At 37.4% G+C, this 12,434-nt stretch overlaps 1 protein-coding gene across 2 annotated transcripts in view; it reads right to left on the bottom strand.

Moving 5' to 3' along the window:
• The window catches only part of LUZP2 (leucine zipper protein 2), a 498,752-nt gene that overhangs the window by 104,115 nt on the left and 382,203 nt on the right, over positions 1-12,434 (bottom strand). For both annotated transcript variants that reach the window (XM_066251151.1, XM_066251149.1), the window contains exon 7: positions 11,693-11,755. In XM_066251151.1, coding sequence (XP_066107248.1) covers positions 11,693-11,755 — 63 coding nt within the window. The remainder of the gene's footprint in view (positions 1-11,692; positions 11,756-12,434) is intronic.

Genomic DNA, 12,434 nt, shown 5'->3' with positions numbered 1-12,434 from the left:
AGGTAAGGCTGTGTTTTTAGTATGGAAAAAACACGTCTGAAGACTTAGGTTGATTTGGACATCAATAAGTTTTCTTCTTTTTTATGTAAAAGAATACACACTCATTCTATAGTTAAAAACTACTAGGTGGATCACAATAATACAGGGAGTCAGAAAAGTCACCTCTGTCTCAAGTAAGTGCCAGATCTAAACTGAAAGCATCTTATTATTAACAAAAAAAGCTTATGTGTTTTGCCTGACCAGGTGGTGGTGCAGTGGATAGAGAGTCGGACTGGGATGCAGAGGATGCAAGTTCAAGACCCTGAGGTCACCAGCTTGAGCGAGGGCTCATCTGGTTTGAGCAAAAGCTCACCAGCTTGAACCCAAGGTCGCTGGCTTGAGCAAGGGGTTACTCAATCTGCTGAAGGTCTACAGTCAAGACACATATGAGAAAGCAATCAATGAACGACTAAGGCAGGGGTTGGCAACCTATGGCTCGTGAGCCAGATGTGGCTCTTTTGAAGACTGCAGCTGGTTCACAGACAAATCTTTAATAAAAAAAATAATAACTTTAAAAATATAAAACACTCTCATGTATTAAAATCCATTCATTTCTTACCGTTAATGTTAATGGTTGAGGGTGGCTGGAGCCAATCTCAGCTGTTCTCTGGGACAATACCAAATTTTATTGGATAATGCATAACGTACATGGGTTATTGTACGGCTCTCATGGAATTACATTTTAAAATATGTGGGGTTCATGGCTCTCTCAGCCAAAAAGTTTCCTACCCCTGAACTAAGGTGTCACAAGAAAAAACTGATGATTGATGCTTCTCATCTCTCTCCGTTCCTGTCTGTCTTTCCCTATCTATCCCTCTCTCTGTCTCTGAAAAAAAAAAAAGCTTGTTTTTAAGAAAATGCATTGAATTATTTACCAAAAAAATTATGATTTTTAAAGTCATTATTATATTTCCAGCTATGCATATTTGCCCTTTAGAACTTAAAGTACATTAGAATATATTTCTTAAAAGTATAGTTTATAAATCACTATAAAATACAAAGTAGGACTATAACAAGGGAAATAGGATACAGCAGAGTCAAAGACTTAGATTAGAATTAAACTCTGCTGCTTATTAGTTTTATAATTTCAGGCAGGTCTTTTTCTCTAGGTCTTATTTTTCTGCTACATGATGAGGTGACAAAATTACTTGCCCGACTAAACTCTCATATTATTTTGAGGCACAAAATAATGTGTCTTGAAAACCTTAATGTTTATTGAAATATGAAAGAAAAGAAAATAAGTAATCACTCTAACCAATTCTGCAAGGTGCCTATGTTATTAGGGCCAAAGCACATTTAATTGAAGGTGAATTGACACACAGCAAACAAATGGCACTAAAAATGCCTTGTTCATTAAAAAATGATTTAACACGTGAATGAGATAAATGTAAGCTGATGAGAGACAGATGTAAAAAAATTACCTTAACTTACACAAGGGTTTAAAAATGAAGGGGCAACTGCTTCACAAATTACAAGTCATCAGTAAATAATATGACATGATTTGGTACCCATACATGAAAATTTTTTGCAATGTTTCTGTCTCCAGGAGCAGACAACAGTGGAGATACCAAGTTGAGCAGCACATCTGGTTTCTAGAGAAAGTTACTATGAAAACATGCTATTTAGATGTCTGAGTTTCAGAAGAAAGTGAGTGCATTTAATTTATTACCAAATATGCCAAATTTTGAAACAATGGTATAAATTAGGGGTAGTCAACCTTTTTATACCTACCGCCCACTTTTGTATCTTTGTTAGTAGTAAAATTTTCTAACTGCCCACCGGTTCCACAGTAATGGTGATTTATAAAGTAGGGAAGTAACTTTACTTTATAAAATTTATAAAGCAGAGTTACAGCAAGTTAAAGCATATAATAATAATTAATTACCTAGTACTTTATGTCAGATTTTTGCTAAGTTTGGCAGAATAAATTCTTATAAAACAACTTACTATAGTTAATTCTATCCTTTATACTTTGCATACATAAAAATTACATTAGTTAATTGAATTATTAATGGGGTCCCTGAGGCTGATGATGGGAAACTAAATATTGAATATCTGGTTCAATTTTTGTGAAGAACAAACGAAGGTCTCCCCTTTCGGAAATATTCAGGCAGTTTCTTTCTTTCATCATAATATGATTAACACGGGTTTGATTCCCGGCCAGGGCACACAGGAGAAGCGCCCATTTGCTTCTCCACCCCTCCGCCGCGCCTTCCTCTCTGTCTCTCTCTTCCCCTCCCGCAGCCAAGGCTCCATTGGAGAAAAGATGGCCCGGGCGCTGGGGATGGCTCTGTGGCCTCTGCCTCAGGCACTAGAGTGGCTCTGGTCGCAATATGGCGACGCCCAGAGCATCACCCCCTGGTGGGCGTGCCGGGTGGATCCCGGTCGGGCGCATGCAGAAGTCTGTCTGACTGTCTCTTCCTGTTTCCAGCTTCAGAAAAATGCAAAAATAATAATAATAATAATAATAATAAGATTAACAGCACTAAATCCTGATTCCACAAGATATGAGGTAGGGAAAAGTATCAATAAACTGAATACCATTTTCCACATATTTGGATATAAGACTGGTATTTTTTTTTTTTTGCCATAGGTTTTCATAGCCACCACTGTTGAATTTATGTTTACTTTCTTCATCATATCTAATTTCTAAAGTCTTTTTGGAAAGTTGTAGCAGCCTCTTCCATATTTGTGGTAAAAGGATTTTTTTATCCAGTCATATATCTTCAATTTCAAAATATCTTCAAATCTTTTTCCATGTCCAATTTAAGTTCGTTGAGGTGGCTACTGAATCTGTCAATAGCCTCTGGAGTTACATCATTTTTTATAGATGATAATTGAGGAAACTGATGAAATCCTCTCTTCAATAGATTCTGATGAAGTAGTTCATGTTTGTCAATAAATAATATCACAATACTTTGGCAACCTATAAGAGTTTTATTAGCTCCTTGAAGCTGCAAATTGATATCGTTAAATCTCTTGAATATATCTGCCAAGTAAAAGGCATCATTCTTTACTATTTTTAACTGTTGACACAGATTGGTATAATTATTACTTTCAAAAAATTATATGACACTATCATATAATGCTACAAATCTAGTCAAAGATGTACCCTTTGACAGCCACCGAACTTCTGTGTGCAAAAGTAACTTAATAAAATCTTCCTTACAGGTATTGATCAACTTACAACCTATGCCACTTATGACCATTCGACTTTACAACCACAATTGCTAGCCATGACTGCTCCGCGTCTGGCAGCACAAGCGTTGCCCAGCTAGACGTATGACAGTGCAGACCAGCTTCCAGCAGCACTACCATCTCTGCATGCACCATTTCAACTGTTATCCCAGATGCGGTACAGCAATTTGTGTTTTATGTCTTGGATATTTTCCATCAAACCCCTCCCAAGATGTCTACCAAGAGGAAATTGTCTTTGACTTAAAAATTTTTATAACATCATTTCACAGTACTGTACATATAGCCTATTCAACTTACAACCAAATTGTGTTACAACCAGTCTGTCAGAACCAATTGTGGTCGTAAGTCGAGCACTAGCTGTATTGTCCTTGCAAAGCTGCCAAAACATTCTATCATTCTTTGCATTGGATTTGATCTTGTTTACGGCTCAAATTATTATAGTTAATGATGAATGAAGACTTGTACTTAGATGTTTTCCTACAAGATGTTGTCTGTACACCACACAATGAATACATAAAACATTTGGCACTTCCTGCTTCAAATAAGCAGCAAATCCACGATAGCGACCTACCATTGATGGTGTTCCACCAGTAGCGCATGCATCAACATTATTCAAAGGAATATTATTTTTTGTAAAGTATGTTCTCACAGTATTAAATATAGATAACCTTTTTGTATCTGTGATGAGATTTATTGCGAATAGCATTTCTTCTCGTAAATATTGTTTTCATCAAAATAGCGTATATATGCCATCAATAAAGCATCATTATCTGCAATGGTAGATTCATCCAATTGCATGGAAAATGAAGAGTTTTGGAGAATACTTATAAGTTTGTTTTCAACATTAACTGCCATTTCATCAATCCGTCGCTTTACTGTGCTATCGCTTAGGGGCAACATTTTTAAAATTTGAGGTATATCCTGATGCATTACTGTTGAGATAAATTCTTTTATAGAGGGTATTATTACAATTTCTCCAATATTATAGCTTTTACCACTTTTTGCAATTATTTGTGAAATGTGATAAGTGGCAATTAATCCATTTTCATTCGTTGTATGTTGGTTCTTAAATGATGCAACAATAGTTGAACAATTTTGAAATTTTTTATATATTTCCTGAAAATATTCAATGGGCTTGTCCTTGCATTTGGATGCTTTATAGAAAGATATTCTCGCAATCGGCTTGGCTTCATTGCCTCATTGGATAATGTTTTATGGCATAATCAACACATTGGATATTGTTTATTTGCAACAGAGTCTATGAAACCCATCTTCAGATACTCTGGCGAATAGCCACGTGCATATATATATATATATTTTTTTTTTTTTCTTTTTCTGAGACATGGGTTCACGATATTTCACAATATTTTGTTTGAAGCTGTAAGCACGTGCTTGCTCTCAGAAATCTAACTACATACTGACTTCAGTTTCAATTACATAACAATTTAGCTTCACTTACATAACATGAACAAAACTTACGCACTTGAAGTCTGTTGTGTGGTTGTGATGTTACAAGTGTTGTGGTTGAGGGAGAGTTTGTCAAGATGAAACTAAGTAGTGAGTATCCGTGGTTGTGTGTTTTATAAAATTTTCTGTAACGGGTGTTGGCCAGTGGCATAACTTCTTTGCGATCAGGGGGAAGTAGCAAAACATCGGCTAGTTTTGGCAGTCCATGGGGGGGTTCCTAGAATATCACCCTATCACCTTAAAATCCGGGAATCGAGACGAAAATATGAGTTAATTGATGTCTTCATGGTCTGGCAGTTTCTGTCATAGAAGTGTCGAACCATGGAGTTCTTTGTCTATGGCAGGGGTCTCAAACTCGCGGCCCGTGGGCTGCATGCGACCCGCCAAACAATTTTGTGTGGCCTGCAGACTAATCCATGAAGTTCAAAATATTTTGGATAAAATTAAGTAAGCCTAGGGGCCTACTTGTATTTTTCATTTCTCTAGCATCCTAGCTAGATATTAGCTTATTTAACAGCAGTTGTGATGCGAACTACAGTTTCTGGTCGTTTTGTGACACTGAGTAAACTGCATGTACGATTGTGCTTGTTGTACTGATTTTTTTTTTGTTTTCAACTGCAGTGAGAAAAGTGTTGCGTAACAGTTGCCTTTTGTAGACCTAGTGCGGCCCGCGGAAGGGCTGTGATCTTGCTCTGCGGCCCACATGCTGAGTTGAATTTGAGACCCCTGGTCTATGGGTAATAAAATGACAAACTGCTAGTTTTTGGGCGACAATAGCAGTCATAAACTGCCCACCGGATCGGGCAGCAGGTGTGGACCCAGGGTCAGGTACCTGGCAGCTCACAGATGCAGGCCAGGAGGTCGCAAAAGAGGTTGGGTGCAGTCTCAATATAAATACCCTGTAACAGAGTCTGACTGCTGTCCTGATCTCCACTGGTCAATAGTTAGTCAATTAGTATGTAATCGCAGCGCCATTTGGTCCCTCCGCTACTGCCCACTATGAAAGCTGGAATGCCCACTAGTGGGTGGTAGGGACCAGGTTGACTACCACTGGTATAAATAAATGTTATAGAAATAGTTATCAAGGCCCTGGCCAGTTGGCTCAGTAGTAGAGCGTCGGCCTGGCGTTCAGGAGTCCCAGGTTCCATTCCCGGCCAGGGCACATAGGAGAGACACCCATTTGCTTCTCCACCCCTCCCCCTCTCCTTCCTCTCAGTCTCTCTCTTCCCCTCCTGCAGCGAGGCTCCATGGGAGCAAAGATGGCCCGGGAGCTGGGGATGGCTCCTTGGCCTCTGCCCCAGGCATTAGAGTGGCTCTGGTTGCAACAGAGCGACCCCTGGAGGGGCAGAGCATCGCCCCCTGGTGGGCAGAGCATCACCCCCTGGTGGGCGTGCCGGGTGGATCCCGGTAGGGTGCATGCGGGAGTCTGTCTGACTGTCTCTCCCCATTTCCAGCTTCAGAAAAAAAAAAGAGAGAGAGAGAAATAGTTATCAAAAGAATAACTACAAATCCTTGTCAAATAAAGTTGATTCATAATATTCCAACAAGTCAATTCACTTTAAAATAAACAAATACATATATTAGAATATTGATGGTTTCAATCTGTTAATGAATTTGCTTTGTAAGTAATTATTTTGGTGATGTTGAGTGTCAATTGTTTCAAGGCCTCAACTCCCTCATTGTGAAGTAAATCCTATAATTTCCTTTCTCTTTCTCAGGGATTGTAGTAAGAATCAAGTGAAATAATGTACAGGGTCAGTATAAAATGCTAATACATAATATATTAATAATTACATGGTAATTGATGCACATAAAGTATTATTTTATCACTAGACTAAAAAAGTCCATGTAAGCACTAATTTAATTAATTGATTATTTTATTTCAAACATTGAAAGACTTATGAGGTGATTAGAATAAATGAAATACACTAGACAAAGACAAATACTGTATGGCATCACTTACTTGTAGAATACATGGAATCTTGAAACACACAAACAACCCCCATTAAAAAAATTATTTCATAGAAATGTCGAAGAAAATAGTTGTTGTCAGGGTCAGGGAGAAAGAGAAATAGAATGATGGGTGTCAAAGCATACAAAATTGTGTTTATAAGAATAAGTACTGAAGATCAAACATATAGCATGATGACTACAACAAATAATAGGGTATTGTACAATTCAAAGTTGCCCAGACTTGTTAGGATGGCTATTATGAAAATGATGAGAGATAACAGATGTTAATAAACATGTAAAGCAAAGGGAATCCTTGCATGCTGTTGATGGGAATATACATTGGCACTGTTGTTATACACTGTATCCTTAAATCATTTTACCACAGACACAGAAAAATAAGAGTCAACTATGTGAGGTGATGGATGTGTTAACTATTTTGATCTTGGTAATCATTCTACCTTGTATTTGTACATTAAGTCATCATGTTGTACACTTTAAATATATACTATTAAATTTGTCAATTACTCCTCAACAAAGTTATAAAATATCCAAATCCAAAAAAAAGTAATGTGTACTAAGTATCCTTACTTAGCATCTAACATTTTTCAATTATTTTAGATATACATTCAACAAAAACTATATTTCATGTTCAAAATAAGCACTTTTCATCATATTATAAACTAAAATTATATTATCCAAATATACATATGGATCCACACATATTTATAAGAAAAAAAATAAGTCACTTTAGCATGTAGGTATCATAGAATATTCTTCATTTAAATTTTTGTGGAAAAAAATTGTAAGCCCTGGCTAGGTAGCTCAGTCAGTTAGATCATAGTACTGATACAACAAGGTTGTGGATTCAATCCCAAGTAATCAGGGCTCATGAAACAATCAAGTAAAACAAAAATTAGTGTTTCTTTCTCTCTCTCTATCTCTATCTTTAAAATCAATTAATAGCAAATTATAAAAAATGTCTTTATGTTTTAAAATTATATGAAAAAGTAGAGGATATAATATATAGTAACATATACATGCTAATCACAAAGCAGATAATACCTAGTACTAAAGTAACTGGATAGAAATATTTCTTTTTTTTTTTTTTTTATTAAGTGAAAGTTGGGGAAGCAGAGACAGACTCCTGTATGCTTGGTGGCAGCCGAGTTATTTTAGTGCCTGTGATGAGGCCATGGAGCCATCCTTAGCTCATGAAGTCATCTTTGCTTAAACCATTCGAGCCATGGCTGTGGGAGAAGAAGAGAGAGAGATGTGTGTGGAATTAGGGATGGAGAAGCAGAGGGTCACTTCTCCTGTGTGCCTTGATCTGAATATGAATTGAACCCAGACTTGCACACACTGGGCTGATGCTCTACCACTTAGCCAATCAACCAGGGTCAAAGTATTTCAAAATACTGTGTTTCTTCTTAGTGATGAAACTTTTTGAATGTTTTCTTTTGGCTTTATCATTTTGGACATTATTAAAATTTGACTACAATGAGAAAATAATACTTTTGAAATAAAGGGATTTAAATAGAGCCGCAAAACAAAGAGTAGGAATTCCAAAGAATATCACCTCCAAGAGCAATCAAGGAGGATAAAGAGAAACTCCCTTCCCTGGCAGCTCCCAGTAAGCAGGCCTCACTGCTTTCTTCAGTAGGACGTGTTTACTGCTGCTGGCCACCTTCCCAAATCAAAAGCCAGCTCTCAAACATTAACAAGGACACAATTTATCAACATGTCTTGCAATTGTCAGCACATGCCATTATTTGTAAGATGAAATTTAAGCGCTTCAACAACAAGCCTTGCTCCCTTATAGTCTATCTTTATTAAGACCCATCAAATCTATTCAAAATTGAGCAGATTCTCAGGGAAATCATTGGAAATGGAATATCCCCCTAGCCATCTCAGGGCTCTGCAAAATATTACCAAATATATATTGTGGCCTCAGTTTTAGAGGTGCATAAGTGAATTTCTGTGGTCACATACTTTTTAGGGTTACCTACCGTATATCATTTTCTACTCTCTGCTGCCCTGACACATCAATCTACATATGTATATATGTGTGTATGTATTCATTCCTTTAAAATATGTTTACGAAAGACCTAAATGTACACTGTGGGTATAGTAGTAAACACATTAGACTGAGTTAACTGCTATCAAGATGAGTTGATGAGTGCATTGTAGCAGAAATCATTCTGTGCCTCCCAATCAGTAATCCCCTTCTTTTATATCAAAAAAGAAGAAGAAGCAATCTTTCACAATAGAAGCTGAAAACACTAAGGTCTTACTTCTGAGTGTATACATGATAAAATTGAAAAGACTTAAAAATTTTTTTCTTCTTTATAAAAATGATGACACTGAAAGACAAGTGCCCCCAATTCTTCTCTGACTTTGTACACAGTTGGACAAGAGCAGCATATAGATATTTATTTACTATCATAATACAATGAAGAATTGAAGCTTAGGACAAGTTAGTAAGTTGAGGATCACATACTGGAAAGCAGGAAAACCAAACAAATATGTAAGAAAACCTGGGTCCTTCTTGACAATGCTTAACAAACTATAAAATTGGCCCTGGCCGGTTGGCTCAGCAGTAGAGCGTCGGCCTGGCATGTGGGGGACCTGGGATGATTCCCGGCCAGGGCACATAGGAGAAGCGCCCATTTGCTTCTCCACCCCACCCCCTCCTTCCTCTCTGTCTCTCTCTTCCCCTCCCGCAGCCAAGGCTCCATTGGAGCAAAGATGGCCCGGGCGCTGGGGATGGCTCCTTGGCCTCTGCCCCAGGTGCTAGAGTGGCTCTGGTCATGGCAGAGCGACGCCCCAGAGGGGCAGAGCACTGCCCCCTGGTGGGCAGAGTGTCGCCCCTGGTGGGCATGCCGGGTGGATCCCAGTTGGGCACATGCGGGAGTCTGTCTGACTGTCTCTCCCCATTTCCAGCTTCAGAAAAGTACAAAAAAAAAACTATAAAATTTCTCAAGTTGAACAAACTATAAAATTCTCATGCTTCTAGACCTCTTGTTATTTTAATTATTAATAATCTTTCTGCCCTAGCCTGTGGTGGCACAGTGGATAAAGCCTTGACGTGGAATACTGAGGTCGCTGGTAATCAAAAACCCTGGGCTTGCCTGGTCAAGGCACATATGTGAGTTGATGCTTCCTGGTCCTCTACCCCTTTCTTTCTCCCTTCTTTCTTTCTCTCTCCTCTCTAAAATGAATAAATAAAATTTTTACGAAATCTTTCTGTTGAACAGCCTTTTGGGCAGAGTATAAACTGAGGACATTTTAATCTATGCAGCTTCATAGTCTATTTATACACAATTCACTTGATTTCATGTGCAAGCGCTCCTCTCAAAGTGACATGAAATAACAAGGCTTACATATAATGTCTCATTTTCGATGTAAAGATTTTAAAAATTACTCATTTTGGTAATTTCTGAAAGTTGATAAATCACTAATCTATATTCAACAACTGGTATATTACAAAGAAGTATATCACTGAAAGCTGTTAGATCTCAGATCTCATTCTCTTCTTCCAACTTTTCTTTCTTTAATTCTTTCTTTTTAAGAACAGAAGTTCAAAATATTTTAAAAGACTGATATGATTTTCTCTGTTCACATAAATCTGTCAGCCTAATACCTAAAATTTATCAGTTTTAGGAAGGTTAAATTTGTTTTATTACATTCCTGATGTTAAGTTAAACTAATTCACAGAGAACTAGAAGTTTGTTTGCAAATGAAAACACACTTCCCTTTCCTATTTCACTTAATTATTGTTGATGAGGGGGAAAAGCTAGGACCAAACTGAATGTAAGAATTAAGGTATCCTGAGCTCAAGAGTGTTAGCATGTAAGATTAAAGTTAGCAGAATGCCTTGTGCTTCAAACTTCCATCTTACCTATTTATAACATGCAGTGAGCAAAGTGCTGAGAAGTGGGGGTCGGTAAGCATTAATGAGAATGAATGAACAGTTTTCTTGGTGTTCTGGGTAATGTCTTGTCACAAACGAGGTCAAAAGAATGGCAGGGAACATAGGGAAGAAGAAGTGGCAAGATGCGCTTCACAAAAAAAAATGAGTATTTAGTAAATATTGGTTGACCTAAAAGAAACACTCTCCCATGGCTCTAAGCCAAAAGTGAAGGTGCCAAAGAAGAGAACAAGTCATTTCTCTACTGTTTTCACTTTAAAAACTACAGAATTTTCCAACTGTTAAATAAAATGAGGAATTATCCCTCTTTAAACCTGACATTTGTAGATTGGGCCGATCACTGTAGTGAAAACATTCTTAAAAAGCAATAATGTAGTCAAAGTCATTTGCACATCTTATTTATTAAAACTAATTATTATTCCTACTACTAAGCGCCTAATATCCTATTATTCTACTGCATTTGGCAATGCAAAGGTACCATAAGCATTACAATGTAAAGTAACTGCCTCCCTCTTGTTTCCTGTGCCCAAGGGAGATAAAAATAAATTATCTGTAGTAGTTTCTCCTTGTAGCTATCACAAAACTATCATAAACTATGTGACTAAAAACAACACAAACTTATTCTCTTACAATTCTGGAAGCCAGAGGTCTAAAATGAAATTTATGGTATTAAAATCAAGGAGTTGGCAGGGCTGGTTCTGGAGGCTATAGTCGGGGAAAGCCTTCACATTTTTTTCTCTTTCTAGCCTCTGAGGTCACATAACTTTCTTCTTACTTAGGCCTTCTTGTTTCGCTTTTGTGAAGACTAGATATGCTCTCCTTAAAAAAAAATATTCCAAAAGATAGTATTCCTCAATACTGAACTAAAGTAATTGAAAGTTACAAAGGGACTTTAAGTACTTTGTAATGATGCAAGCCTTTAATTAACAATGTGCTCAGAAAACCATATCTCCATCAGTTAAGTAGGTAAAAAAATAAAAGCATCTCAAATGCAGTCAAATACAACTCTAATTATTGTGCAAACCTGAGAATGTAAGCTAAATCATATTTTAAATAATGTACACATTGGGCTAGCAAGTTGGAGGGTGACCAGAGAAAGATGCTCACCTTAAATAATAAATCCTTCTTCCCGTAACGAAGCTCCTTCAGTTGGGCTTGGATTTTTTTTGACTGCAAGAGCAGAAACATGGATTAGTGCCTTAATTTCATTTCTGTTTTCCAACTTGGTGATTAAAATTCTTTCAAAACTTCACAAAAATGAATTTTGCAGCCAAGCAGAAACAGTCCAACGAGTTTGGAAATGAAACAGAAAAGCTTAATCTCTACTTTGGGAGTTGGATGCGCAGCTATGTTAGGAAGGTGGAGAAAGCCAAGATCTGTTCAAAGGAAACATACTGTTTAAATGGAGACAGACTCATACATAGAGAGCAGGCTGACAGGTATGGAGGGTTGGGTGGCTGGGAAGGGGAGGTAGAGGAACAGAGCAAAAAGGACACAAACACACAAAAACTCATGGACACAGACAACAGTGTGGTGATTGCAGGGGGGGAGTGGGAGAAGGTATGGGGGCATAAACGGTAATTGAGGAAGACTTGACTTGAGTGAGGTAAACACACAATATGGTATACAGAGATATGTTGTAGAATTGGATGACCTGAAGCCTATATAATTACGTTAACTGGTGTCACCTTAATAAATACAATTCAACATTTAAAAAGTAGAAGGTAACATTCCAAGAAAGGTAGCTTTATTCAAATTCTCATTTATTCATGTGACTATGATAATTATTTGTTTGTGTTCTATTTCTTCTACTGAAGAATCCGAGCCAGTAATCTTAGACGGAGAGAGA

This window comes from Saccopteryx bilineata, chromosome 1 (genome assembly GCF_036850765.1).
Source record: "Saccopteryx bilineata isolate mSacBil1 chromosome 1, mSacBil1_pri_phased_curated, whole genome shotgun sequence".
In the NCBI taxonomy this organism is placed as follows: domain Eukaryota; kingdom Metazoa; phylum Chordata; class Mammalia; order Chiroptera; family Emballonuridae; genus Saccopteryx; species Saccopteryx bilineata.
The sequence above is the reverse complement of the archived record's forward strand: the minus strand, read 5'-3'. Positions and strand labels throughout refer to the sequence as shown.